The 27,833-nt window shown below is 37.3% G+C and overlaps 1 protein-coding gene across 1 annotated transcript; it reads left to right on the forward strand.

The window, feature by feature from the left end:
- Positions 1-4,045: 4,045 nt before the first annotated feature.
- BOLL (boule homolog, RNA binding protein) lies at positions 4,046-27,596 on the forward strand (the record flags this gene model as incomplete). The annotated part of the gene is given in 13 exon segments (XM_084289392.1): positions 4,046-4,063; positions 6,707-6,847; positions 10,552-10,643; positions 12,129-12,183; positions 14,736-14,811; positions 16,781-16,908; positions 17,686-17,757; positions 18,787-18,834; positions 19,501-19,629; positions 20,879-20,977; positions 27,418-27,489; positions 27,493-27,540; positions 27,543-27,596. Coding segments are annotated over 13 exon segments (1,032 nt in total).
- Between the last annotated feature and the right edge of the window lie 237 nt (positions 27,597-27,833).

The raw sequence follows: 27,833 nt of genomic DNA on the forward strand, positions 1-27,833 counted from the left end.
TGCTATTAGATTACACTTACATTCATGAAGCTTTACACTCCCAGAGCAAGCAAAGCCTGATACTTTCTCTTGCAAGTATTTTTCCCATTTGTTTAATAATATACATCAATTGTTTATAATCTTTTCTACTCAGGTATTTTTGTCTGCAGAATTTTGCATTTAGTTCAGTGAAACATGTAAAATATTATGACAATGGTAAAAAAATAGTCAAAAACCTGAAATTTATCAAAGTCAGGATGAACATTAAATTTTTATTTGACTAATGGAAGCACAGTAGGGAAAAAATGAGAGGAAAAGCCAATCAAGGCTGTCAGGCTAAGTTAAAGTAAATGAGGAGGAGTTTGATAATTTTCTCTTCACCCACCTAGTTGGAGATCTATTAATATTCCATGTAACATATATTCATGTGACATTTCCGTGTGACACAGCAAATCAGATCTGAGCAGCTCAGCTGGAGAGAGTCATAGGAAACAGGGTGGGAACCCCACTCAGCCACCCCTGTGTCCTGCCCTTGGATCTCCCAGTGTCCAGCAGAGCCCCCAGGTACCATGCAGCATTCTCGAAAGCCCCCCTCCAAACTACTCAATACCTCTCCTGTAATCTCAGTGTCCCCAGAGCTACCAAAAGCCCTCCCAGTGCCCCTCAATACTTCTCAGAGCCCCTCCAGTATTATCCTGGAGTCCTGCAGTATTCCCAGAGCCCCCAGTACCCACCCTATGATGACTGCAGGGGCTAAAGATGTAGAACATACCAGTTCAGCTATTATGATAAGAAACGGGGACAGAGGCGAGAGGGAGTGAGCAAAAATACAGTTAGAGCAATCAGAAACAAAGTAGGAGGTAGAGACACAGGGCAGAGAGAAGGGTAGAAGTTGAGATGGGCTGAGGAATCATGGCTCGTCCACAAGAGAAATGTGTACAACTAACCTAAGCAAGGGGAACAGTGGGGGAAAAGAGCCTGTGATGGAAACGTAGCAGAGAAATACACATACACATTTGAATAAATGGAAAAGTTCCCAGAAACAAGTCATTTCCTTCTGCATTTTTCACATGGCACTCCGTAGGTGACCACCATAATACGCTGATAAGCACTGTAACTCCTGCAGAAGTCTTCCTCACATTCCTTGAATACATAAGAGCTCTTGGTTTTTTGATTGCTCTGGTTCAGGTTCAAGGTGTGATGAATCCATTCACAAGCTCGTAAGAGAAATCACCATGTACATCTTCATAAATTACTTTTATTTTAAATACAAATGCATTCTATGCAATAGAGACAGACGTCAGTCTTCTAGTTCCATCCTGTGTGACATTTTTATGAAATTGAGAGCAGGAAGTAAGTAATCTTTTATCAGGTCAAGTTAACAACTGCAATATATTAATGCTTGGATTTCCACTGAAGGATCTTAAGGTAGGTAATCTGCCATTATTATCTGCAGATAAGTAATACTAGCAAAAGAGGTACTGTGTCTTTTGAAGGTCATGCAATCAATCGTTCAAAGAGTAGTCCGTTGCCAGGCCCAGGTATTACTCATAAAATTACATTTGCCTTTTTGAGCCTGGAAAATCATTTTCCTCCTTTATCCTCCCAAATCATTTTTTCTCCCTCTTTTTCTCTCTCTCTTTTTTCATTTTATCTTTTCTTACTTAACCTCTGTCTCTCTCTGATCCTGTAAAAAGGAGAAAAGGCAAGAGTCGACAGGAACCAGCACAGTCAGACTTGTCTTTGTCCAGCACTGCCTTTTAATTTGTGGGAGAGAACCATAGGAGAGGTCACTTCATGCTGTGTATATTGCTGACATGCAGAGATGGGAAAAACAGACATACTCCTGATTTCCTGTGAGAATGACTTGCTAGAGCAGGATGCTATTCCATTAATGAAGCAGCCACACGGTTCTAGGGCAGCCCAGCAACTTTTGGTGTAATATTTAAATCCTGCGTGCATGGCAACGTTTTTTGTCAGCTCTGCTAGTAATCTTATTAAATTTATAGATGTGTTGGATCTTCAGGTTTTCAGTTTTTAAGTTACCAAAATAAAAAATAGATCAATCGTTCTCACTTATTTGTGAACGTCCTATTTTTGTCACAATTGCCTTATTTTAAATGTAAATGTCCTAGATTTTGTTTTCTAACCTGAGAAAGAGGTGTAACACAGAATATCCAACAATTAAAACTGTGCAAAATACACTTTAATGTTTCTGTACTCCTTCAGCTGTTGCAACTTTGAATTCCCCAAATCAACATATGAAGCACATGAAAGGTTTGGTCTATTCTGCTTTACAGATCATTAAAATGCACTGCTGTTCCTAGGATAAGCTGTATTGCTGCTTGATAAATATTCATAAAAGTATGTGAATAAATGCAGTTCAACAGGGTTCTGTCATGAAATACCAACTATTTCTAAAAATCTCATCAGCTCTGCTAAAATTGCCTTTATGTTTATGGTTTACTCAAAGAGCTTAAAAAAGTCACTACTAACGGTTAAGCATTAGACACAGAATTCATAGAAGGTCTTATTTATTATTATATTTTAATTCCCTGTGGTAACAATAATGTTGCAGAAACTGGTAAATGCTGAAGCAAGAACAGAAAGGTCAAAAGCAGCATAGGGTATCCACAAGGAGTGCGGATCTGTGCCCTGCCTATGTTCATTGAGAAGTAAATGATGCAATACTTGGAAAGCACTGTTGGTTTTAGATTGGGTTCATATTGTTTGAATAAAACAAATTTAAGCAAGATGGAAGGATTAAAATATAATTTCTTATATTCTAAGGACTAAAATATAATTTGTTGTAGATAAGATAATCTTCATTGAAGATTTTATTTCAAAGCACCCAAAACAAGTACAGCAGGAGAGTAGCCAATGATAAATTGACCCTGCAGTAATCCTGACGTTGTATTTCGGTATTGAGCTGCTTTGATTTAGCCTGTGAATGTTGGTTGTTTAATCAGTTTGAAAAGCAGTTTTGTACTGGGATGGTTCTCCCAGAATACATTTGTATGGATTTTAGCTCTTGCTGTCATCAAACCAGGCATTTCTGCAAGGCTGTACCTGGCAACTCCGCTGGTTATGATCTAGATGCTTGAATCTTTTTTTCTTTTTTTTTTTCCCCAGACCTGTTTAAGCAGCACAGCTACTTTCAGGGCAATTTGCGTCTGCAGCCAGCATGAAATGATGAAAGTGCAAACAGGTTGCGGTTCTGTTCATTAAACACCACATACACCTAACAGAAGGGTTGCTATCAACCCGTCTCCTCTGGTTCTGTAAGAGCTGAAAAAAGCTGCAACTTTTTGAGAATTGGTCATGAAAATGATTGGTGTTTTCCAGTCCTCTCTGCTAGAGGCCCCTAAATTTCATCTCTAAGGTTATCCCTGGCCTTGTGTTGCACAGTGGTCAGGGCAGCCTGCCTCTGAGTCTCTCTGGGAACAATAGCGGTCTCAGAGTTGTGCTAAGCACTTCGGCTTCTCCAGTTATAAAACCTGACGAGTAGAAAGCCTGAACTATGTTTCTGCCTCCCTCAGACACGGCCCGGAGAGCCACCCGTAGGGAACAACTTCGCTTTGGTGGAGGGGGGTGGGTTCTTCCTGCCGTTGGGGCCGGAGAACAGGCGAGGCGCACGACACAGGACAGGACGGGACAGGACGGGACAGGACAGGACGGGAGGGCAGCGGCCGCCTTTCGCCTGCCCAGGGCGGCGGGGACGGCCGGGCTGCGCTCCCCTGGCCGCAGCTCCCGGGGTGCGGGTGCCCGCCTGGGGTCCCCTTCCCGCAGCCCTCCCCGCCCAGCGCCGGCCGGTCCCTGAGGGGCGGGCGGGGAGTGACGGCGCCAGCGGGCGGGAAGCGACGAGGGAGCCGCGGGGCTCTCGAACGGGAGCACCGGGAAGGAGGGCGGCGGGGCCCGGGGCGCTGGGGTGAGGAAGGGCTGTGGTGTGCCTGCCCTGCACCCCCAGCCTTGCCCCCGCTTCTCTTCTCCCCGGAGCTCGTCGGCGGGGCCGAGGACGCGACGCGTGCCGGGAACGTGCCGGAGCTGAGGCGGCGGCGGCTGACAGATGGAGCCCGACGGCGCGGTGAGGAGCGAGGCGGGCTCGGGCGGCCGCCCAGGCTGGGGGAGCCGCTCCGCCGAGGAGCAGGCAGCGGGGCCGGGAGCCGAGGGCACGGCTCTGCGCCCCGGGGCCTCGCCCGCAGGGATGGGGCTGCCCCCGCCCGGCTGCCGGCAGGCCCTTCCCGCCACAGCGCCGGTTGCCGCCTGCCGCCATTTTGCGCGCTGAGGTGGCTGCGGGCTGGTGGGGCAGCGCCCTGCCATCGCGGCTACACATAAACACTTGGAAAACCCGGCCCGCCCTGGATACTTCACCTTCTGTAGAGTTCTCTTTTACGCCACAGGACGTGGCGGTCTAGGCAGTTCAGCCCTTCGGCTTTTCTCCTCAGCAGAAGGGTCAGAGCTGCCGGTCATCCCACTCGTTTTCTCTGTTGAACAGCCCCCCGGCGTTGCATTAAAACTCAGCCCCCTCGGGTGTCCCAATGCAGTTAAGGATGACCGTGTTTTGAAGGCCTGTAGAGCCTTGATGTCCAATTTCTGATGTTACAGGATAGGAGTGGTGAAAAGAGGCGAGTCGGAGTTGGAAGGTGGGATTAATCACCAGGCCCATGTAGTATTTGGTTTTCTGACCATGGATGTAGTCAACATAAAAGTGAAAAACTTGATACTGGCAAAGGAGCAATTGTCAAACACTGAAGACATAAAAGTACTGACAAATTTACACATGTACACTGTTCTAAACAAATCTCATGATAAAAGTAGTTTAGAAACGCAAATAATCATCACATTAAGTTAGCACGCAAATCCTTTTTGATCCTGTTTTCTTACTGCTACAATGGCATTCAAGTGAGGAGAAATCGTTTGAGATGACTATCGGAACAAAGATTTTAAGATTTTCAAAGGTTAGGATTTTCTTTTCCCTCTTGGGAGTTCACAATTGGTGTGTTTTAATGCCTCATTTCTTCCATTTGGGTTCTTTGTATGTTTTTTTTTTCTTTGTATAAGACTTAAAACTCTTGAAATTTGTGTCGGAAAGTAAAATTTAGGAAGAAAAGGTAAGACTTCTGGATTTGGAGTCGAATGTTACGTATTATTTTGTATTTAAATAGTTAAATTCTGATATTTTGGTTCTGCACCTAACTATGAAACAGAATGTTGTATTTCATGTAAGAGGTGAAAAAATAAACCTGTTCATACTTCAGAAGTTGTTCTTGACAGAAAATCTTCTTCCATCTAAAAGCCTTTGGGTGTATGGGGATTATAATTGTTTCTGACATGTATTATGACCAGTACAGCTAAAACAAGATACAGAAAGAGTTTAGGGGAGCTTGCTCTGAGTCGTTGTACTAAAAACAGTTTGTGAAGAGAGAGAGTTGTTGACAGGCAGAAAGTGGTGTTATCCATGCTACTACTGTTTACCAGAGACAGATGAGCTTAGTATGTAATTGATGACTAATTTTCAGTACATTATTAATTTTGTTTTAATGTCCCATCAGGGAAGACTAGTCTCAAATCATACCGTGTGAGGCAGACTGTGCTCCATAACAAAGGGCTAAGGGTATTAAAGGGGATGTTTGTGTCACAGAATCACAGAATCACAGAATTTCTAGGTTGGAAGAGACCTCAAGGTCATCGAGTCCAACCTCCAACCTAACGCTAACAGCCCTCCACTAAACCATATCCCTAAGCTCTACATCTAAACGTCTTTTGAAGACTTCCAGGGATGGTGACTCCACCACTTCCCTGGGCAGCCTGTTCCAATGTCTAACAACCCTTTCAGTGAAGAAGTTCTTCCTAACATCTAACCTAAAACTCCCCTGGCTCAACTTAAGCCCATTCCCCCTCGTCCTGTCACCAGGCACGTGGGAGAACAGGCCAACCCCCACCTCGCTACAGCCTCCCTTGAGGTACCTATAGAGAGCGATAAGGTCACCCCTGAGCCTCCTCTTCTCCAGGCTGAACAAGCCCAGCTCTCTCAGCCGCTCCTCGTAGGACTTGTTCTCCAGGCCCCTCACCAGCTTCGTCGCCCTTCTCTGCACCCGCTCAAGCACCTCGATGTCTTTCTTGTAGCGAGGGGCCCAAAACTGAACACAGTACTCGAGGTGCGGCCTCACCAGAGCTGAGTACAGGAGGTGCGGCCTCACCAGAGCTGAGTACATGTGTCCATGCAGTACAGGTGGTGATCCAGAGACTCTGAGGAAGAGTCATGTGCGTGTCAGAGAAAGAGTGCAGTTTGAAGCTGTTGACTTAAAAGGTTGTTGCTATAAAAGGCATAAATTAAGGGGCTTCTAATTAATATAAATTCATCTCCAAAATAGAATAAATAACTTGGGATTCATACAGCAGCGTGCTCTGCACGTGCACACACACACAAACAAAAGGATTTGTAGATTAGATCCTAAATGCCAATTTCTGTAAGGTATTTAAGTGTAAGTGAAATGTCAGATTGTAGTTTATTTAGGATGCTATGGAATTGCTTACAACTAAGCTTATATTTAAATACTTCATAGGGTTGGATTCAGAATAAAAATAAATACGCTTAATGTTCAGCTGTTCAGCATTTGCTGTGCCTACCAAAAATTCTGTATTTTCTGTTTAGAATTTCTTCTCTTAGTAGCTTGTACTGTGTAAGCTGTTGTAAATTTTTGATTTTTTTTTTTTCAATCAACAGGCTGCAAATCAGACACAAACAGAATCTTCACCTTCAACTCCCAACACTGTGTCACCAGTGCCATTAAATAATTCAACCGGTGCTCCAAGGTTTGGAACAGTTACTCCAAATCGCATCTTTGTAGGTGGAATTGATTTTAAGGTATATTTTTTTCCTAATTTTGCTACTAAATGATATTTTATAGCCTATAAAAAGCAATAAGAGAAGTATGTGTGTTTATTCAGGGGATAAATGCCTTTCGCTATAAAGTTCAAATGAACAGCAGAGAATAAAGTTTTAAACCTTGATGTACCTACCTGTGCTACAAAGTTGCATAAACTTCTGTACCCAGCTGCTAGAAGCTTTTGCCATGCTGGTTCTTCAGATATTTTTTTTCAAAGGTAGCTTTTGTAATAAGCAGATACTATATAGTATGTAAATTTTAAATTAGTGTAATTAGTGTAACATTTAGTGTAATTTATTAAACTGTAAGCTCAGTGTTATAGCTTGCACACAGCAGTCGTCAGTATCTTTAGTTCCTCTAGCACTTTGAGATCATACAAAAGAAGGAGCTATGGCAACAGTATTCTTCATCTATTGCAGTCATTTTCTTAAAAGCAAGTATTTGTTTTAAAATATACGTTAAAGCTTCTCTGGGCAATTTCCAGTATTGCTTTGAAGCCTTAAAATGCTTGTGCCTGTGCATATGCCATAAAAAAACTTCAAATATCAGAGAGTATCAGGCCATTCTTACATTTTTCAGCCATTTTGAACATTCACAGCAAGATATGCACCACACCTTTACAGCTACTGTCTTATTTCTTTCTTACCACTTTAGACAATGAGTTTGTCATTGACTTATGTGAAGCAGTTTTGGTCTACTTAGATGTTGTTTCCACCAACTTAAATGTTGTTTCCACCAACAGTATCTTCTATGCCTCGCTCCTCTTAGGCTGAGGACCTTTTAAGCATTGACTCAGATGAAGAGGAGGAAGAATGACAATGTATTCAGACTATCTTGGATAATAATACAAGAACTTCCAGGATCTCCTGACTCATTTGTCCAAGACAATTCGGGTAGAGGTGCTCATAGTTCAAGAGAAGCTGTACAAGGCCTTCGGTGTATTTGGGCTTTAGCAAAAAGGCACAGTAACTATTTAGAGGCATTAATAGTAAGCAAATTACTAGGGCTGTAAAAAGATCTCAGTCTGTTCTGTCTTCACTGCAATTTAAAAGGTTAAAATATTTTTCCATATAACTTATCCGTATTCTTGTCAGTTGTCATTTATTGTACATTTTGAAAGGTTACGTGACTTTGGTTCAGTAACTGATTGGTCTGTTATGAATATTATTTAGCCTCAGTGGCAGAGGAATACAATGTGTTTGTGTCTGGAAAGCAGAAGAAGATAGATTTTGTTTGGAAAGGAACAGGAGAGAATGAAACCTCTGTAGACTTTTCAGCTACCTTTCCATTCATTGTGACTCAGATACTAAGTAGAGTCTTAAATTTATTTTGAAACCATAGGATATTTATGTGTTAGTCTCAGATTGCTCTTTGCTATGATTTCAGTAAAAACAAGGTTTGTTTTTTCAAGTTTGCTGGAAAAAAATATAAAGCTCTTTATTTAGCTATTTTTGTGAAAAAATAGATGCTTGCACACACAGATAATTTGCTTTCCAGCAAGCTCTTTTATCATTTTATTGGACACTTCATTTGGTCTGTTGCCATAGCAGTGATTCCTATTTGTAAGAGGAAACATCTGGCTTCTTAAACTTGGACAAACAGTTGAATACTTGAAGTTACAGCTGTGTATCTTTTTGTCCAGTCTGAAGGGGTCTCTCTTCAATGGTGTCATCTTTGACATCCTGTAGGCTTACATTACCCTTTCGTCAGAATCTGTCAAGTGCCTTGGTCCTGTGAGGAGCATGGAAACATGAGTCCTGAAGGTGTCTCTGGCAAACTTACAGATACCGTGTTTATCCAGGTACTTGTAAACGGTACCGTGAATCTTAGAACAGGGTTTCTCTTTTGTTCTTTTTCAGTACACTACTCCACAGATAAATCTTTTATCTTAAATCTTTTATCTTTCATTAATCTTTTAGCTTTTGAAGCTTGCAGTGTTGTGTATACATCATTCACGTCTTTTAGGTATTCAGTATAACTTTCTGCACTGATCACAGTCTTAGGACTCTTAAACTGTTTTAATGTATTTTAGCCTTCAGCTACTTTATCATAGGTTCTTTTTCTTAATTTTGTGAAGCAGCTGAGCTGCACATAACGTGGAACTTAAAAGAAACAGTCTGCTAGAAATTGAAATGTTCTCCTAGAAATGTGAAGCTTTATCTGTACAGCTTCAGTTTCTAAGCAGTTAAGTTCTGGTGTTCATTGGAGAAAGTTTTAAGGGAAAGGCACATCTTAAAATCAGTCTTTTTTTTTTTTTTCTCTTTGGGTTTTTCATCATTTAAGAATGTGAGAACACTTCAGCTTATATAAAATGGTTCTACAGCATATGCTATCAGTTGTTTGAATGGGTTTATTTTCTGACATGAACAGACTTTCATATTTCTACCTAAGTGCAAAACATGATCATCTATTCAAGAGAATGGCTCTGGATGCCACTCAGTAATTTATTAACCTTTCAGTGCTGCATAGTTGCTCAGGAACTGATGTGTTAATGGCAGAATGCTTGGAACAGTGAGGGAGGTAAGTCTTGTACCATCAATGCTCTCTGGTCTTAAAGGTTGCTGCAAACTACACTATTTCTTTTTGTAAAACACATCTTCAGGGTAGAGTTATTCAAAAAGTGTGAGCTTCATATTCTTGCTAGTTATGAAAGTTATTAAATTACAGCTTTTGTTTCTTTGTTTTAAAATCTTTTTCCTTCTCAAACTCAGTTAAGCCTCTGATACATAGGAGGAGATTTTTGCTAAATTGCATGCGTACTCTTAAAAGCAACAGAAGTTATTTACTTAGAGGTAAAATAGCACTTCTTGTGTACATCCTTAAAAATAAACATAACTATAGATGAATACAGAAATTACCTGAAGTGGATAAAAATCCATGTATATAAGCATGCTTCTTGACAGCATTAGGTATTGTATTAACAAAGGACTGTGCAGAATAAAACTTTCAATTCTGAAATGTGGTGTTTAGCACACCATATTTATTTATGTTAACACTGTTAAGAAAAACTAATTCATAGAAGGGAGACAAGTGTTCATATAGCTTAAGCGTGTGCATTTGCTAGGAATTTGTTTCCTCCATGTGTACTTGGATTAGAAGGGAACAGTACTTAGAGCATTTTTTATCAAAAGTTTCTTGCTTAGTTCATGCTGGGGAGTACCCACAGTGTATCTGTATATGTGTGTGTATGTATGTGTGTACATATACACACATATATCCATATATATGTTATGAAAGCCAACACAGTCTGCTGTTGATGTTGAGAGAGTGATTTGTTTCATATTGTAAACAGTACTCTAATGCATAATGTGTGTGTGTGTGTGTGTGTGTATAATCCCATATTGTTAACTGTCTTCAGTGACCATACCTGTAAAGGGATTGTTCTGTAAATCCAATAAAACTTTTCAATATTTTAGTGGTTTTCTAGTGTTATTGCTGAATATGAAAAGGCAGTTATTAAATAGGGATGCTGTTCTCTTGCTTTGAGCCACATATGCCTGCTTATTCTTTTGTCATTTAATCCAGCATTATAATTAGTTGGTGGCAAACTTTGTTCAAAGTATATCCTTTAAAAGTCTTATGGAAATATTCCTTAAATGACTACACAAATCAGCTCTTCTTTCTTTCTTTTTCTCTTTCTTTCTTTCTTCTTTTTTTTCTTCCTCTTAATTTATTTTACTAGACTAATGAAAATGACCTGAGGAAGTTTTTTGCTCAGTATGGCTGTGTGAGAGAGGTGAAGATAGTAAATGACAGAGCTGGAATATCAAAGGGGTTGGTATACTAGAGTAAGCATGCTCTGTGAATTGAAAATATAACAGAAAGTTGCCTGACTACAGTGGATTTTATTAAAATTTTCATAGCTCAGAACCTTATTAATACATGTAATTGGTGGCCCCAAATGTTCCATGTGTCCACAAATCTGCTTGTGTTCTCTAATATCAGCATATAAATGGCTTTGTGACTTGCATAACTCTAAAACCATGTGGTCATTTTATTATAAGATGAAGCTGTGTATAACAAGACAGAAAAATCATGATCCTTTCTGTTGTTTTTTAGTAATAATTTAATTAAAGTACCCTTTTTTGGATTATCTGTTAAAAATACATAATTTCTATTGCTGAGTGCCAGTGTGGAAAGGAACCTGAGGATAGAGGAAGAGGTGAGATGTACCTCATTATGCTGGAGTACAGCACAAGAACCACGATTATTTTGTGAAGATTTTTCAAACAAGAACACGGGACAAATCTGAGAATGAATCATGACTGCAGAAAAGGGAACTAAGACTAGAAGTCAGTAAGGAGAAAAATGCTGAAGAATAAATACAGAGAAAGATTCAGATTGGGCAGTAAAGTACTTGTTTAAACATTTTGGTCTTTGGTTTTTAAAATGTTTCCAAATTTGGTTAGAGAAAGCAATCTAGCAAAAGCTCATTGGTTTTACAGTATGGCTGGTCAGAACCTCTATACTCACATAAGCATAGAAATGCTCAGAAAGTTTGGTATTTTTTATTGGAAGTTCTAATATGCTGGCTGGAATAACAGAGGCCTTCTCAGTATTTTCTGAAGTCTGAACTTGGGAAATGTTAGTAGGAGTTCTTTATAGAAAGCCTGTTTCATTTGTTGCAGCAGTTAAGAGATGTGGTGAAAGAGATATTATGTCGTGAAATGTGAGAATACTTCATCCTCAAGTGCACCACAAAACTGTTGTTTAATGTTAGTCATGTCAAGACTGACAGAATAATTCACAGGTAAACACCATCTGTGCATTGCTGATTTATCTGAGAACTCTATTTAATGTACTGGGCAGTGACTATGGAAGTGTGGAGCATTCACAGTTGTCACTGACATTGATGGGAACTATGCTATCAAATACTGTATAAAAATAAAAAAAAAAATCCAAAATGTCTCATCTTGGGTACTCATAACAAGTGAGAGCTTCAAATCAAAATCTCGTTGTTAGAAAAAGAAGGAACTAAAGACATGCACTGTTTTAGGTTTTGCCTAGCTGTTTAGGTGAGCTCATTCACTGCATGTAAACAATAACATATGACCATCTACTTAAACATATTAGAAAGACTAGAACAAGGATTATTATATTAACAAATGAAGATTACGGTTGGTACTACAGTCTCATTTCTACATGGCTGATTTTTTTTCTAGTAATTTACTTCCTAATGGTATTTCTACTGGATGTAAATTATTGATGTGGAATGTATGAAAATACGAACTTCAGAGACATAGCTCTCTTTTTGTTTAGGTATGGCTTCATTACTTTTGAAACTCAGGAAGATGCACAGAAGATACTACAAGAGGTAAATAATACTTCCCATTATGATTCTCTCTTAAATAATTAGTTTCACATTAGTCTTTTCAGTTGGCTACTGTGGATTTGTAGATCTGTTAAGATTGGTCACTATGTCTTTATACCAATATCTTGTGGAACCAGGGAAAGGAGCTGCCACTTCCTAGTAGAACGTTTTACTTTGACATAGTGTTTACTTATTCTACATTTGCTCCATAAGGACTGTTTTTCTAACGCATTCTGATTACTCTTTCTCCTTCACAATTGCTTTATCTTGCTTTACTGGAAAATCCGTTGCTGTCAAAATCTTGTGGAGAGTTAGGAAAGACAACCGCTTTCTTTTATTCTGGCATATTTGATTTTCAGAGCTGATGTAACTCTTTTCAGAAATAATTAAATTCACTTGAAGTCTGGTAGGTTTATTTTATGTCACATAATGGTTGCTTCTCTATTTAGCTGCATTACTATTTTGATATTCCCTCTAGAACCTCCCTTGAGACTGGGTTAACTGTTCAGCTGGATATTAGCTCTTCACTTCTTACTTCTTAAACATGTGTTCCATTTTTTGGATGGAATATATTGGGTAGGTCAGTTGGTTGGTATCCATACCTGTGAACATACTGAGAGATATGAAGCCTTGGATACTATTTTCTTTTCTTCCTCTCCCTGCATAATGCCCTCTACCAAATGCAAAAATTAAAATATTAAAATACTTGGGCTTTGTTGAAAATTAATGTGCTCAAATTCAAAATAAAAGTTGGGACATTTTAAAAGAAATCTTTTGGGGTATTTTCAAAAAACACGGTCATGTGAAGACAAAAGAGTACACAGAGAGGAGCACCTTTTTTTTTCCCCAGTTTTTATTGTTTTCTTTCTCTGAACTAGAACTCCAAGGGTACTTACTACCATCGTGAAAACGGTTTAGGATTTTTGCCTGTAACCGAAAGGCTATTCCAGTGAAGTCTTAGTGGTGTTTCACTGAATGAGACTAATAGCTTTTTGTCTGCAGGAAAAACTTTAATGTAGATATCCTAAAATATCCTACAATAACATCACCAACATCACCTTTTTCACTTCTGCATCCCACTGTTATTAATCTTAAGATCAATTAGGATACCTCTTTTTTTTTTTTTTTTTTTTTGACATCTTTAGTGGAGTTTCCAAACTTTAATAATATATTACGATTTAAATGAACAATCTTTTATTTTATACTATTGGATTTCTTTGCATTTATATGGCGCTCTGATAGTCGTTTGCATTTATTTTTGCATCCTACTTCAGAAATTTCTTTTTCTGTTTTGCAGTCTTTGAGTGTATTAAATTGAATTAGTCTGAAAAACAGACCGTGAGGAGTTTCACTGGAATCCTTTTTCCAGTCATATTTTATGGCATCTAATACTACCTCTTCCCATCTTTCTGTATTCATTTTTCCTTCATCACATCTTTTCCTGTTAATTTAATTTTCTTTAGCATTGCATGTAACTTTTCATGTATTAAACACTCTGAAGATATTTGCACAGATTAGGTATTTCTCTTAACTGAGGAAGTCATACATAAAAAAACAGCCTAAATCGTGACAGATCACATCGATGGGATTGCATTGGGAAGGTTCATCTTCTGTTGTGTGTGGTAGATTGCAGTTTGACTGAAACTTGCATCAATTTTCAAGGAGTTGCTCAATGGTTAATAGGCAAGGTAGGTATGTTTGCAATAGGTAATACTTTTTTATGAACACCAAAATTAAGAAAAAAAAGTTTTGCCTTTTCCTAACTTTTAAGCCTTTATGTGGGACTTTGTATTATGCATAGGTGTTCAGTTATTTCACTAAGTAGGGCTCAAATTAAGAAAATATATTCATTAATTAACTGTTGTCCATCTGTTGGATGTAATTTCTATTTCTGCCTATAATCTTTAAGAAGCAAACTATTACCTCTTTACTGGAAAAATTACAGCTTTGACACTGAAAAATTTGCGCTGTCATGTGGTGGTTTAGGAATTGTGTTAGCTATTGGGAAAAAAACAGCTTTATTTGTCTGTACCTAGCACTTTTTTTTAGTTCTTCTGCTATACTTTAGCCTTACTAGGATATCAGTTTTGATGTGCTTTTATGTTCTGTTGCCCAGGATATAAGGAAGTTTTAAGACAGCCTCATATAAAATAAAAGCATGTTTTATGTTCTGGGCTTACTACCTAGAATTAATTACTGCTGTGATCTTTTGTAAAATACATCATGATCATGAAAAAAATGAAATTGAATATCTGTATTTGCATATATATATGCATATATATTGTATGAGGAGAAGGTATCTGTTACTCGAGAGGCTCCATGAGGAGTAAGTAATATTAGAAATTACTAATAATTGCTTTTGTGTATGTGAAGTATAAGGATAAGATAAAAAAGGATCTAGTGTAGTTCTTGTTTTATAGAGAGGCACTGTAAATAAAAAGCAGTGGAGGGTGAAACCCTAAGTAGCTTGCCTGCCTCTTATTTTTGATTCTTGGGTCCTTAGATTTATGTAGAAAATAAAAATACTGAATGCTTTTTTTTTTTTTTAATTCTAGGCTAAAAAGCTTAGTTATAAGGATAAGAAGTTGAATATTGGTCCAGCAATAAGAAAACAACAAATACGGATTCCTCGTATGTATTTTCACTTGCCTTTCTCTGTTATGTGTGTGTCACTAGTCGTTTTAGTTTCTAACCAAGATGTGCCTGGTCATGCATTGCATTAATGCTGTGGACAGAACAGACTCAGAGTAGTTAGCACTGGAAGTAAATAGATGCTAGTGGAAATGTCCAGATTTGGAGCGTCTAGGATTGATAATCTTGAATTATTTTATCTCTTAATGTATTACTGGCTTGGAAAAGATTATCTATGTAGGGACAAGCTGAATGGAAATTTTTATCTCAATTCCCAGACACAACCTCAGGTCTAAACACTTAAAAGAAGGAATCTGTCCTCACAGATTCTACAGCACAAAGCAGGTTTTGCTGGCTCACTGATTGGGTTGTCACTAATCATTTATTTATATTAGCAAAATCCATCAGAACCATTGCACTTTGCTTTCTTCAGCAGACACCATATAGAGTGGGTGGTTTCAGTCTCCACTCAGTTATGACATTTCTCTGCTGTGAAATAAAGACATAGATGCTAGAGTTTCCTACTCTGACAAAGAACTATCTAGGCCAAACACTTGCATAAGAGGACTGTTGATGAGCCACCTTTGTCAGATAACTAGTCTTTATCTTGGGCAAGTATGCTGTTAAGATGTTCTTCTGTACCTTTCCATTGTACTGACTTCCTTCTAGAGAAGATGCCCTCCCCTTCTGCCAAGGACAGTTTTATTTCCATAATACATTGAAAAAGATTAAATCATACCATTTAAGATGAGATCTGATTTTTTTTTCGTATAGCCAGACATGCTATTTTGTTATTCCTCAGTAAAGGCTGTGTATCAGAGATGTAAAATACTTTACTTTAGGAATGCAGCAGCAAATTAAGTATACTTTTCTTCCATTTGAGGACAATAGTCAGAAGAATTTCAGTTGAATTCTAAAGTTTTCTTTATTTTTTATTGTCATTTTATTGATGAGAAACAGTTCATATGTGCATTAGCACTGTTGTTGCATGCATACTTTCACTCAAGACAGGAAATTTCTTCTCCCTCCATATGCATAGGTATGCCCTTCTCCCTTTTAAATTTGTAGGGTAGCATTTGCCCAGGGGAAATGGAATTCTTTATTCCAACTGCATAGTTTCTTTGCTTCAGAAATTATTCTGCATGGTCTTTGCTCAGCCATTGTTGAGGGTTTACATTTGTTTATATTTTTTTATTGTTGGTGGAGGGGTTTTTGTTTGTTTTTGTTGTGCTTTGTTTTCCTTTTCATCTTTGACTTGGACTTCATCAGTTGCACTGCCAGACTTCTGTTGCTTCCTTCTCCTGACTCTTGTGCTCAATGTATCTAGATTCAAAGTGTGGTACAAGATCATATTGTCATCTGGATATATATCCTGGTATTCTATTTCAGTTTTTCTGCTCTCATGTTCAGCCCACTAACCTTAGTCGTTAGGATAGTTTGCTCATTTGGAGGCTTGTGCAAGTCTAAACTTCCAGTCACTGTAGGGCTGCAGCTGTATTGTATTCAGCAGAATTGAAGACATCATTCCTTTGGTAGTCTCATTTATCATTTTCTTTTCCAGCCCAACTAATCCAGTGTTATGGATCTCTTAAACTACAATTTAAGGCAGTAGGAATAAAAGAAAAGCAATCTTCTTTCTTATGTATATATCTTAGGCATATATATATTTACTGTCTCTTCCAGAAGTGGGTAAAAATCAGGGTTCAAAATTCAAGTACTGCTGTACATCACATTCTGGTTGTGTTGAGTAACTGATACGCATGTATCTGTATTCTGCAGCCCTTCCAAATTACCTCTGGCATCATCCTGTGATTCTCTTAGAGGGAGTAGAGGTGACACTATGCACACACTGTCCCATGTTCGTTCTTTTGGGTGTTTTGATTCTTTGAAGATCAGAAATGATCTTCCTTCCTTTTTTATGACCTTCACACTAAACAAAAAAAAAACATTACTGTTAACTCACTTTCAGGTTCTACTGTAATACCAGAATCTGGTACGATGTACTTGACTACTTCAAGTGGATATCCTTATATTTACCATAATGGAGTGGCTTATTTTCACACTCCTGAAGTTGCTTCTGTTCCACAGCCATGGCCAGTAAGTAACAGATTTTTGTATACATGCTTTTCTATGGACAAGGATGAGTGCAGCATTTCTAATTCCCTCCTGCTTCTGGTTTCTCCAGCTATGCCTTATGTTTGATATTTAAATGTTTTTTGTTTGTTTGTTTGTTTGTTTGTTTGTTTACTAATACTGAGGAGCTCTTGGTGCTTACGACCCTTGATTGGCTTCATTTATTATTCTGCTGTGGGTGAGGTGCTTATGGCTGCAATAGCTGCTATGTTGAGGGTGAAAGGAGAACTTATTGATAGATGAACAAAGTAATTATATTGTCAGTACTATGGTAGGAGTACTGCTTCTTGCAGGAGGAAGAATGTGGTAGATTGATTGTTTGACTTTAGTGGGTTTGGTGCGGTTGGCCCCCTTTATTTTGCTGGTGTTTCCCTGATCCTCGACTGGTTCCCCACAATAAACAGATTTCCAGCTGGTTTAGTTCCTTGAACTGTCTCACTGCCAAATCATACAAGTGCTGGGGCTGGCGCAAGGAAGGGAATTGGAAAAGGGAAGGTAACGTCTGGGGCTGTGGAGAGGATAGGAATACATCAGTGAGAACTTAGATTGGCTGTATTGCTTCATTTATTGTGTAGACCCTCAGGAAGCAGCGGTCTTGAAGAACCTAAATGCAAGTTAAAACCTGGTAAATGCATTTTCAAAAGGGAGGGGAGGTGGTTCAGCATATAGTATTTAAGATAAATTAAAGGAGGGACAATTTATGAAATTGCTGCATTGACTTGTAACTTTTTTGTCTTTAAGTCACGCTCTGTTTCCAGCTCACCTATGATGGTAGCTCAACCAGTTTATCAGCCTCCTACTTATCATTATCAGGTATCTGTTTGAAAATTACTTTCAGAGCGTTGGTACTCCCTCCAGACATGCAATTTTTGTTTGCAATGCTGTCCCAGTTGTGTTTATTCTTAAAAAATAGAAAGACTGTTCAAAATAGCTGTTTAAAACGGATTTTAACTTCATCGAAGATTTTTCACTAGTGATTTTTTCATAGTGATTTTTCACTAGGATACGATTTCTACCTACCTGTCTAATTATATGGAAATGGAATAAATTCTTTTTTTTCTTTGTTGCTAGACAGCTGTCTTAGTACCATTCTTTTTTTTTTTTTTTTTTTTTTTTTAAATCATTCTAAGCCAAACTTCTGCTCAGGGCAGTGTTGGTTAGGTCAGGTGTCTCAGGAACTTGTCCAGCTGAATTTTTAAAATCTCCAGTGGAGATTCTACAACGTCTCTGGACAGATTCTTCCAATACTTGATCCTTCTCCTAGTAAAAGATTTTTTTTTTGATTTTGTTTTTATTTATTTTCCTCCTTGTGTCTGAGTAGTATGTTCAAGTTCAGCGTTTGTCCGTTAACTCTTGTGCTCTGAACACCTCTGATGAGTCTGGCTTGGTCATATTAATGCCCTCCCACTAGGTAGTTGCAGCCCGTGATAGCTATACCCTCCCACCTTCATCCTTCTTGAAGCTGAAGAAACCCACTTCTGTCGGTATCCTGGTATGTCTGTTCTCCAGTTCCCTAACTGTCTTGGAGGCCCACTGCTGAACTTCTGCAGCATGCTTCATGTGTATTGGAAAGTTAACTGCATTTTGTACATTTTCTTACTTAGCCACATTTTAGAGATGCTTTGTTATTTTAGAAGCAATGAAATGCCCAGCTCAGAGGCTGAATGGAAGTAGACGAAATTATGTTCTTGAATTATTTGGGGGTTTATGAAAATAATTAGTTCTTAATTAAGATTTGAATGAGGATTTAGGATGGTTTTGAATCTAGTATGTTGGGAAGGTGTATCTCTGTGCGTGTGTTCTTGATTATATAAGTAATATCTTCTGCCTGTTTGAGTTTAGGCACCAACACAGTGTCTTCCAGGTCAGTGGCAGTGGTCTGTTCCACAGGTAAATACAGTTCACAGTTGAAGCATTTTACCATTAGCTTGCATCTAGTTTAAAGAAAGGATGTGGTCGTCCTTTTTTTTCAGTAGTTTTTTTCTTCAAATCAAATGCTAAAATGAAATTTCCCACTATTTACAATGTTGGTGAAATAAGTAGCTATATTTTATTAATGCATCTGCAACGTTTCTGGTACAATAGAAGGCATAAAATAGCATTTACTGAAACATGAAGAAAAAACTACTTGTAAAGAGATCATGTTCTGCTTCCCCTCTTCTTCCGAAGAAGTTTGTGTTAAATTATCAACAAGGTTTTTTTGTATAACATTTGTGCAAATTATAACTGTACAATGTGTGATTTTGGGAGTGTCAGTTTTAGAAAGTTCTGGAATTCTCTAACAATGATCTCTAAAATGTCAATGAAATTTGAAAAATCTTTTAAAGGGATTTAAGGACGTCTTTGTTTTATCCTGCTATCTGACTTGCCTAACGGCTTCCCCCGTCAGATTGTTTCTTTAGGTTTCTTAGATTCTTTCTTAGTGAAGATGAATTTGGCACTTTGATTCAAAGCTTTAACTTTGTTTATATGTAGCAAAGATGACTGTAAAATAAGCTTTGCTATTTATAGCATATAAATCATGTCGATTTATGGAAGTAATGTGCTTTATTTCAGTCTCCTGCTTCTTCACCTTCGTTCTTTTATGTGCACCCTTCTGAAGTCATTTATCAGCCAGTAGGGATTGCCCAGGAAGGTGGTTGCGTACCTCCTCCTTTCCTTCTAGTGGAAGCTGCAGTTCCAGAGGTATTTTCATGATCACTTTTATTCTCAATCGAAGCATTCATCTGCAATTGAAAAACACATTTAGTTTAAGCACAGGTAGTTCCGTGCACTTACGTCAACAGTTTGATGTACTTTCCCCCAAATCCATGCTGTTGCAGAGTTAATTCATTTTTAGTTGTCTTCAGATTAGAATATCTCTTCCAATTTTCTAGGAGGATACTGAGATTCAGAAATATTTTAGAGGATCACAGGTGTCTGACAGCAGTATAAAGGCTCATCAAAGTGTTTTATTTGAAGATAATATTTAAATAAAATAGGAGTCAAGATCTTCAGAATGCTGAATTAATCTATCCAAACTATGAGTTTCTCTAAGTAGTTCTTTTTCTGTGTAAGTAGAAGCTAGTTTCTGGATGTTCAGAAGAGCAGAATGAATTGAGAGTAGTTTCTGCTATGCTTCGCATACAATTTTTTTTTTGCTTCTGTATCAGTAGCAATTCTAATTTTTGAGAGATTTTTAATGTACAATAAGGCTATTTCTTTATGATTGGGTATGAAAAATGACAGTAATAGACTAAAAAAAAACTATTAAAATTTGAAAAAGTGTTATGATTAATTGATACTCTTCCTCTTTGTTAATTCATCTTAACAGAGATGTCAGAATAAATGGTAAATTAGCTCAGTAATAATTAGCTCAGTAATATTTTTACAAAAGTTGGAGATAATTGTATTGCTACAAGAGATGATTACCAAAACTGATACTCCAAACATCTTTAGTGAGAAATCCTGACACACGTAAATAATACCACTACAGCCGTCTTCTTGAATAATACAAAACATGTGTTGCTGTTTTCTTTCTCCTTTTATAAAACACATAAATCTCAGTATTTATTGTATAATATTTAAACACTGTTCCAGTTAGAGCTGAGTGAAGCTTTGTACTACAAAAGTGTGCTACTTCAGTAAAAGAAAGTGCTTTCTGGCACTAATCTAAATAAGGTAGATTAAAGATATGATAGTGATCTAAACAAACTAAATTAGCCAAACTTTGATATATTAGGAATAACATATTTAAATAGTGATATTTCTGTTTGTAAAAAGTTTAGTAGATGTTTTTATATATAAATAGTATATATTACTCAACAGTTTGAAGTTACAAGGAATTTAAAATCACGTGAAAGGTTTGTTAGCAATAATAATAATAATAATGAAAAAATGAAATAAGCTTTTCTGCTCACTTTTTTTTTTTTTAATTTTTATTTTTTTATATTAGCCATATTCTGATCATGGAGTTCAAGCACCCCATCACCAGCCTTACGCCCAGAGTGCCATAGCCATGCCTGCACCTGTGAGTCAAACTAAGCCAGTTAAAGTAAGCACAGTAGTCTTACTGTCCCCTCTTCTGAAGGGGGACAGGAAGAGAAGAGGGGCAAAGGTGAACGTCTTTTAATAATGAATTAATAAATAAGGAAAACAGAGATGTTGCAGACAAAGTGAGGTTTTTCTTCACTTTAGGTTTGGTTACAGAGAGGGCATAGAGATTACTGATTTTAAAACTATTTTTGGAAAAAAAAATACATAATTCGTTATTATGAAATTGAGAATCAGAGAAGTGCAAATTAACAATGTGTTTTGAGAGAAAATGATGGTACAAATCCTTGTCTTTGTCTTTGGATCTTGAGAAGTTGAATTCATTGCTTGCAGCCTCAAATAAGCACCCTATGTTGTGTCAAGGTGGAGTTCTGGAACACTGTATGAAAAACCATCTGGGTCAGTTGCTTGCAGGTGTTTTTCTGCACAGTTCTGGTATTGAATGGCCATTCTAAAAACTGTGGTTCTTCCATATCACCTGATACAAGGTTTTTCTTGAGTCTCAGTTTAAGAACCCTTCGCTTAAATTTCTAAGGATGTTAACACAACTTTTGAAATTAGGTTTTGCTTAGACTTTGCTTGATAACAAAAGACTGAAGGTGTCAGTAGGTTTACTTGATACTACAGCACTTCTTCTGTAAAGATGATTGCTAAACTACAAATAACAGTAAGTAAGAATGACTCAAAGATTTGTTACAGGCTCTCATATATTTCCGTAATTTATTTTAGATTTATTTTGAGAAGAATCTTTTCCAGAGTATTGTGTAACAGTATCTCCTAAAATATCCAGCAGAGGGGGCTGTAACATTAAGTGTTGTCTGGAAATAAAATGCAATTACTCCAATAAAAAAAAGAAAATAGAAACTGAATATGAGTTTAAGAATAGTAGTCCTGGGAGATTCATCTCTTAAAAGAGAGCTGGTATGACAGAGTGATCATATTATCCAGTTTACATTCCATTTTCTCACACACATAAGCAAAAAAATACACAATAGTCTTGGAATCAAAAGCAAATGCATTCTGTATCAAATACAGAAGCAAGCTTTTTACTTTGAAACTTTTATTATCTATCCTAGGACCAAAGAGAGCAAGATAGTGTGCAGTAACTTACAAGGTAGATCTAAAGCATGTTAGCTTTTCCTCTTCCACCTTAATGACCACAGTATCATGCATTTTCTTAGAGCAAAGTAGTTTACCATGTGGTAAGTGATAATGTATTAATTTGGTGTAGAATGTGTATGCATGGTAAAGCCATGTTTGAAAAGTTATGCGGCATAGGAAATGAGCTGCACATTCATACTCATCATTTACCTCATGATACAATATTTAGTATGTAAGCTTTATACCAGCTTAATCTGGTATAACCCAGGAGCTCATTCCTTTTCCATACCAACCATTTCCTGTGCTCATACAGGTTTTTGTGTGGCAATATGGTAAAACAGGTCAGGGGACTGATGTAGGTAAAGGTGAATCCCTGCTCCCAGTACACATAAAGCACTAAAACTTGCATCAGTTCCTCAAACCACTTTGTCAAGCAATAGCGCAAACTCTTAAACTAGAAGTTTGGGATATAACGGAGGAGCTAAGACTCGTGTTAGCAGTGCTCATTTAAGCATAGAACTGCTAATCCTATGTATTCCTTCACTGTATTTTTTTCTTTCTTACCTATTTTCTCAGAAGTCTTCTCTGAGTCTATAACTAAAACTAAGCTCTGTTCAGGTCTCAAATAGATTCCCAAATACATTTAGACTCTTACAAAGACTAGAGGAATTCTGATAATTGTATTCATTATAAATTAATGCCAAGTAATTTCTGACAGTTAATTTTATTTATTTATAGTTTTGTTTAGCAGTTAATAGTTCTGGAACATAATTCTCCACTCATCTTACTTTTTTATGTACCCTCTTACAGTTTTGAGTATGTTATAATGCCTTTGATCAGCATATATTGTCTGTCACTATGGTTGGGCACTCGAGAGTGACTGGAAATAAAAGAGCAAATGTTGAGAACAGGCTTGTATTTATTAAGCAACTGTTTGTCTCATTACCACCGGCTCCCCAGCTGCAGGAAAATATTACCTGCTGGCTGCTTTCTTGTTAAAATATCCCAAAAAACATGTATCTGCTGCTTGAAAATTATGAGTAATGGCCATGTAAGAGGGAACAGATTTAAAAATGAAGACGTTGTATTGATGGTCATTTGTTGTCCCCAGTGCACTAGGAGTTGCAACAAATGCTTTAATATTATTACTACTAGGAGCTGTTAGTCACGTGATGAGAGCAGGATGGGTGACAGCCAGTATCCAGATATAATACAGATATGCACAAATATAGTAGAAAGTTACAGACTATAGTGTATAAGTTAAGATTGGAATTCATGTTGTCTGGTTTCAGACCTGGAAGTTAAATTTTTGTTTTGATAGATGGCTGTCTTGAATTAGGAAGTACTGGCATGGTCAGTGTTTACTGGATATTGTCTGGGAGGCCTGGGGAGTTGTGCGTTCTGCAGTCTAAAAAACTGAGCAAAGGTATAAAAGGTTGTGCCAAGTGGAGGTGGGCAGGTGAGGCTGATTTGTTGTTTTGTTTTATGCTTTTTGTTTTTCTTCTTGGTCATCTTTTCCGACTGGGGTGTACCCAAGAGGGGTGTACCCAAGAGGGGTAACTTTGCTGTTCCCATGATCTGAATCCAATGGAATGGTTTGGCCAGTGTGAGAAGTATGAGATGATAACACTGTCTTTTCCTGCGCAAGACTTCTTAGGAGGCATTCTTTTTTATTTGAGCTTGGACATTTAGTCTAAGGGGAAGGAAATCAATCTACTCTACTTAGATTCTTTATGCCTGTCCTCACAGTAGAGTAGTTTTAGCTGACAGTCCGATGATCCTCATAATCCAGTTCTTGAAAACTAAAAGTGCTATATACGAGATTGGATTTATTTTAAGCTTAACCTGTAGAAAATGTTCTAGAAAGTCACAGAAGAGTACAAAGGTAGTAAGGTTGTTTTTTTTGGTTTTGTGTGTATGTCTTTGTTGTATTTGTTTTGTTTGGTTTGGTTTTTGTTTTGTTGTTTGTTTGTTTGCTTATTTGTTTTTTGTTTGTTTTTCCTGAAAACCTCACTGGCTGGGCTCTAAAGCAACAACCAATCAATGATAGAAATATAACTCGGCTTTCAGATTTGTTTGCTTGTTTTTTGCCACCACTTTGTTCTCTGTTCTCCACAATCTTTTCAATAGCTTTAAAATGGAATTTTGTACTTCCCATAAGAAAAGGCTTTCAGAGAGGTCAAAGATTCTTCACTTAAATACTTCCAGTCTACAGTCCGTTGGCAGTAATTGCATTGCCTCCAACTGAAAATGCAAAGGAAGATCTGCCCATGTCAAAAGAGAATTTAGAGTATTCATTTGAAATGTAGCATTACTAGTACTCATGTATGCTTACATTCTGGTTATAATGGCATATGGTGATAACACCTTGGTCTTTTTGTAGTGGCCATTCTGTAAATTTAACTGAACTTAAAGTGATCCATTTTTCTCTGCAAATAGGAGCAATAAGGTAAAATTTGTGGTTTATGTGCATTTATAATATGCATAAATACACCTATGTTTATGTCTGTAGATATGTATATACATACAAATGTATGTATGTCTAAATTGTGTTTTTTAAAGGAAAGTCTTGGTGTAAGTGTTTTTGGAAAAGCATAGTAATTTTATACTAGAACTATGTACTTACAACATGGTATGTGGAACAAAAAAAATCAAGTTTAATTTTCAGTATAGGTAAGTATTTTTTTCTTCATTTATACATGTAATGAAATAAGGAAGAATAAAACTTCTGTTTTAAATTACCTAAAATCTTGTCCTCATTTATGATTAACAGGAAGCTTGTCCCAAGCTGTAGCATGGTCTATTGCTCTTTACAGGGTATTTTAAACTCCACCAAAACCATACTCGTTAATTCTATGTTAACATAGAAAGGAGCAGAATGGCATGCTTTGTCTGGCATTGATTCCTTCTGTGTTCTCTTTACAAGCTCCTCTTTTCTGTCCTGATAATACGTTCTCATTCCAGTTTGGTGGTTTCTTTTGCTTTCTCTGATCGGTATGTTTTCCCTCTCTTTACTTTACAGACACTATGGAGCATTCACTATTAAGCCATTTGGGCAGCTTTAGCCTACCTGTTCTGATTTTCTTGTCCAGTCCTTCCCATGTGGCTGAGATCCATCATCAACATACCAGCTAGCAGCTGCCTGTTGTGAAACTTAGGGTCAGTTTTTTTGTTGCAGTGCTTGATAGTTATGAACTGGTAAATAATAAAACGCTAATATGAAATTTAGTATAATCTGCAAAATTACTTAGTTGCTTCATGCATGTTTGTAAATTTCCTGTTATTTATAGACAACAAAGTTTATGTAGCTCTTATAATCCATTCCCAAGACAGTTGTGTATATATTCATTCCATCATTATTTTTCTTTCATATTGAAGTTTCCAAGTTCTGTGCATGTTGGGATTATTTTTCCTTCAACAACAAGGGAAAATTTTAGCTTTTCAATGTATGATTTTTGTTTCTGTTATTAGCAACTAGCTTCCTCCCCTTTTCACCTGATTTTTGGTGATTTACAGTGATTTGTGTTCATGGAATTAAACTCTATGGCAAGTGCTTAACAGTTCTTTTTATTGTGAAAAAGGTGCTGCTTTTAGTTGCTTATTTTTCTTTCAAAATTTAGTATTTTAGTGAGATGAAGTTAGGGAAGAATATCCTTTGCACATGCTATTATTTGTGTCCATTTATTATTTGTTAGCCTTTTAACAGCCCAGCAATTTGTAGCAGGGGCTTGCTGGTTGGTTAGGGTGTGACTTCTTATCTGTGTACGCATCTGTACAATAAATCTCTGGATGTGGCTTTAAAAAAATATGCTAGTGTGAAGCTTTAGTTCTTCACTGTCCTGCTGGGACCAGGCATTACAGAGGAGGAAATGTGTTGTGTCTTCCATATCCAAGTGCAAGTCAAAGCTAAAGAAGGAGTTAGAGAAAGAGATTGGAACTCCAAGGCTGATGTAAGTGGCTAGAGTAGGTACTGGATGAAGGCTGGTACTAGATCGCCCACGAGCCTAGAAGTTTGGGAAGGAAGTGTACAAGATTTGGAGCAAGTAGATGATGAAAAGAAACTGAAATCTTAATTAAGATTTCATTGAGTTGGGTTAAATATTCTGATAGGAATGCAAGAACTACAGCTGGTAGTACTATGAAACTGGCAGAGCTAGAAGGGAGGGGAAAAGACAAATAAGTTTAATAACAGAAGAAAGAGGAGTAACAGAGAGCTAAGGTTAGAAAACAAATACGGTTTTGAGTCTATCCTGTGGCATAGTAGGAAAGGGGTAAAAAGATTCAGAATGGTTAAGTAAAGAAAACAAAATATCTGGGAGTTCCACAAGTGGAATACAGAGCAGCTGAGATGCAAAGGGAGATTGTAGGAGAAGAACCTGATCTTAGGAAGACCAAACAGAATAATACAAGCATTCTAGAAACAGTTCTTGCTAGCACCTAAAACAGTAGTCCTGTTTTCTGGATCTTGACATCTTTTTGTCAGCAGCAAGTGTCATACACTGACAAGTTAATCAGTCAGTTGCGTATTTGTTAGTTTACAAACAGGACAGCTGTCAGTTGTTCAACTCACATTTTATATATCTGTGAGCTTTGGCTACTGAAAATTATATAAGCATGATTACAATTTCAAATAGTTATTTCAAAACTGTTATTAAAAATACTGGAAACTAAATACAAATCAAAAGAAATTTAAGGCTGACCCATCAGTTTGAGTCAGAATTAAGGCTGTTTATACAGTATGGAGCTATATATGGTTTTAAAGCTATCTAGAATATTTTCCCAGCTAAGTTGAAATGCTCAGGTATCGGGTTATATACTTAGGAAACCTGTGAAATAAACTAAAACAGTTACTATGAACATCTAGTGCTAAGCTGAGTTTGAGGTTTTTTAATCTATTGTTCTAATCTGTTGCAGAGAATGCAAAAGGTGTTGTTGTTGTTTGTTTTTTTAATATAAAAAAAAAAGTATATATTGGTTAAATAGTTTCACACAGTATATTATAAAAATGACTGTTCCCTGATCATTTTGAAAGAGGATAGCTAGTACTTTACTGACTTGATACACTTATGTAAAGCTATATGGTAAGTGAACAAGACCTGTTCTTGCTAAATTAAACTTGAACTCATTTGAAGGCTCCATTCTTGCAAAGAAAGTTATTTCTTGCCACTGTCAACTTCACCTATAGTATGTAATAGATACTGACTTTCTTTTTAAATCAAGTCCGTTGAGCAGATGGAATATTAGAATAGATTCTATCTTTTCATTGAAGCATAATTAATGTAATAAATCAGACACACTTGGAATTGGAGGAAACAACATAGCATTTTTCCCTGTCTTTAGGAATCAAGATTGCATTCTGTGAGAAGAAATTTTTTACATCATCCGTCTGTGAGTCTCAAACCTCAATATACATGAAGTCCCCATTTTCGTCCTAGAAAACAGGACAGAATGGAAGATGAAATACACTGTCTTCTTCTACAGATTCTCTAAAGTGTCTTTTTAGGTATTCAGTTTGCTAACGCACCTCTGACGTGGAGGATACATAGTTCCTAACTTCTACCATTTGCCTGAGCGTGCCTAAATTTAAATGCCATAGTGTTTTGTAAATAAATAAAATCAAATTTTGTAGTTTTGACAGGTAAATACATGAAAATGTGATTTTATCCTGCATTTCCTTTTCTTAATAAAAACACTTTCACAGGACAAAACTGTAACTTCTGGTATACAGCCTAATGTATAAACATCGGTTACTAACA

The sequence above is a fragment of the Netta rufina genome, assembly GCF_964035555.1.
Source record: "Netta rufina genome assembly, chromosome: 6".
NCBI lineage: Eukaryota > Metazoa > Chordata > Aves > Anseriformes > Anatidae > Netta > Netta rufina.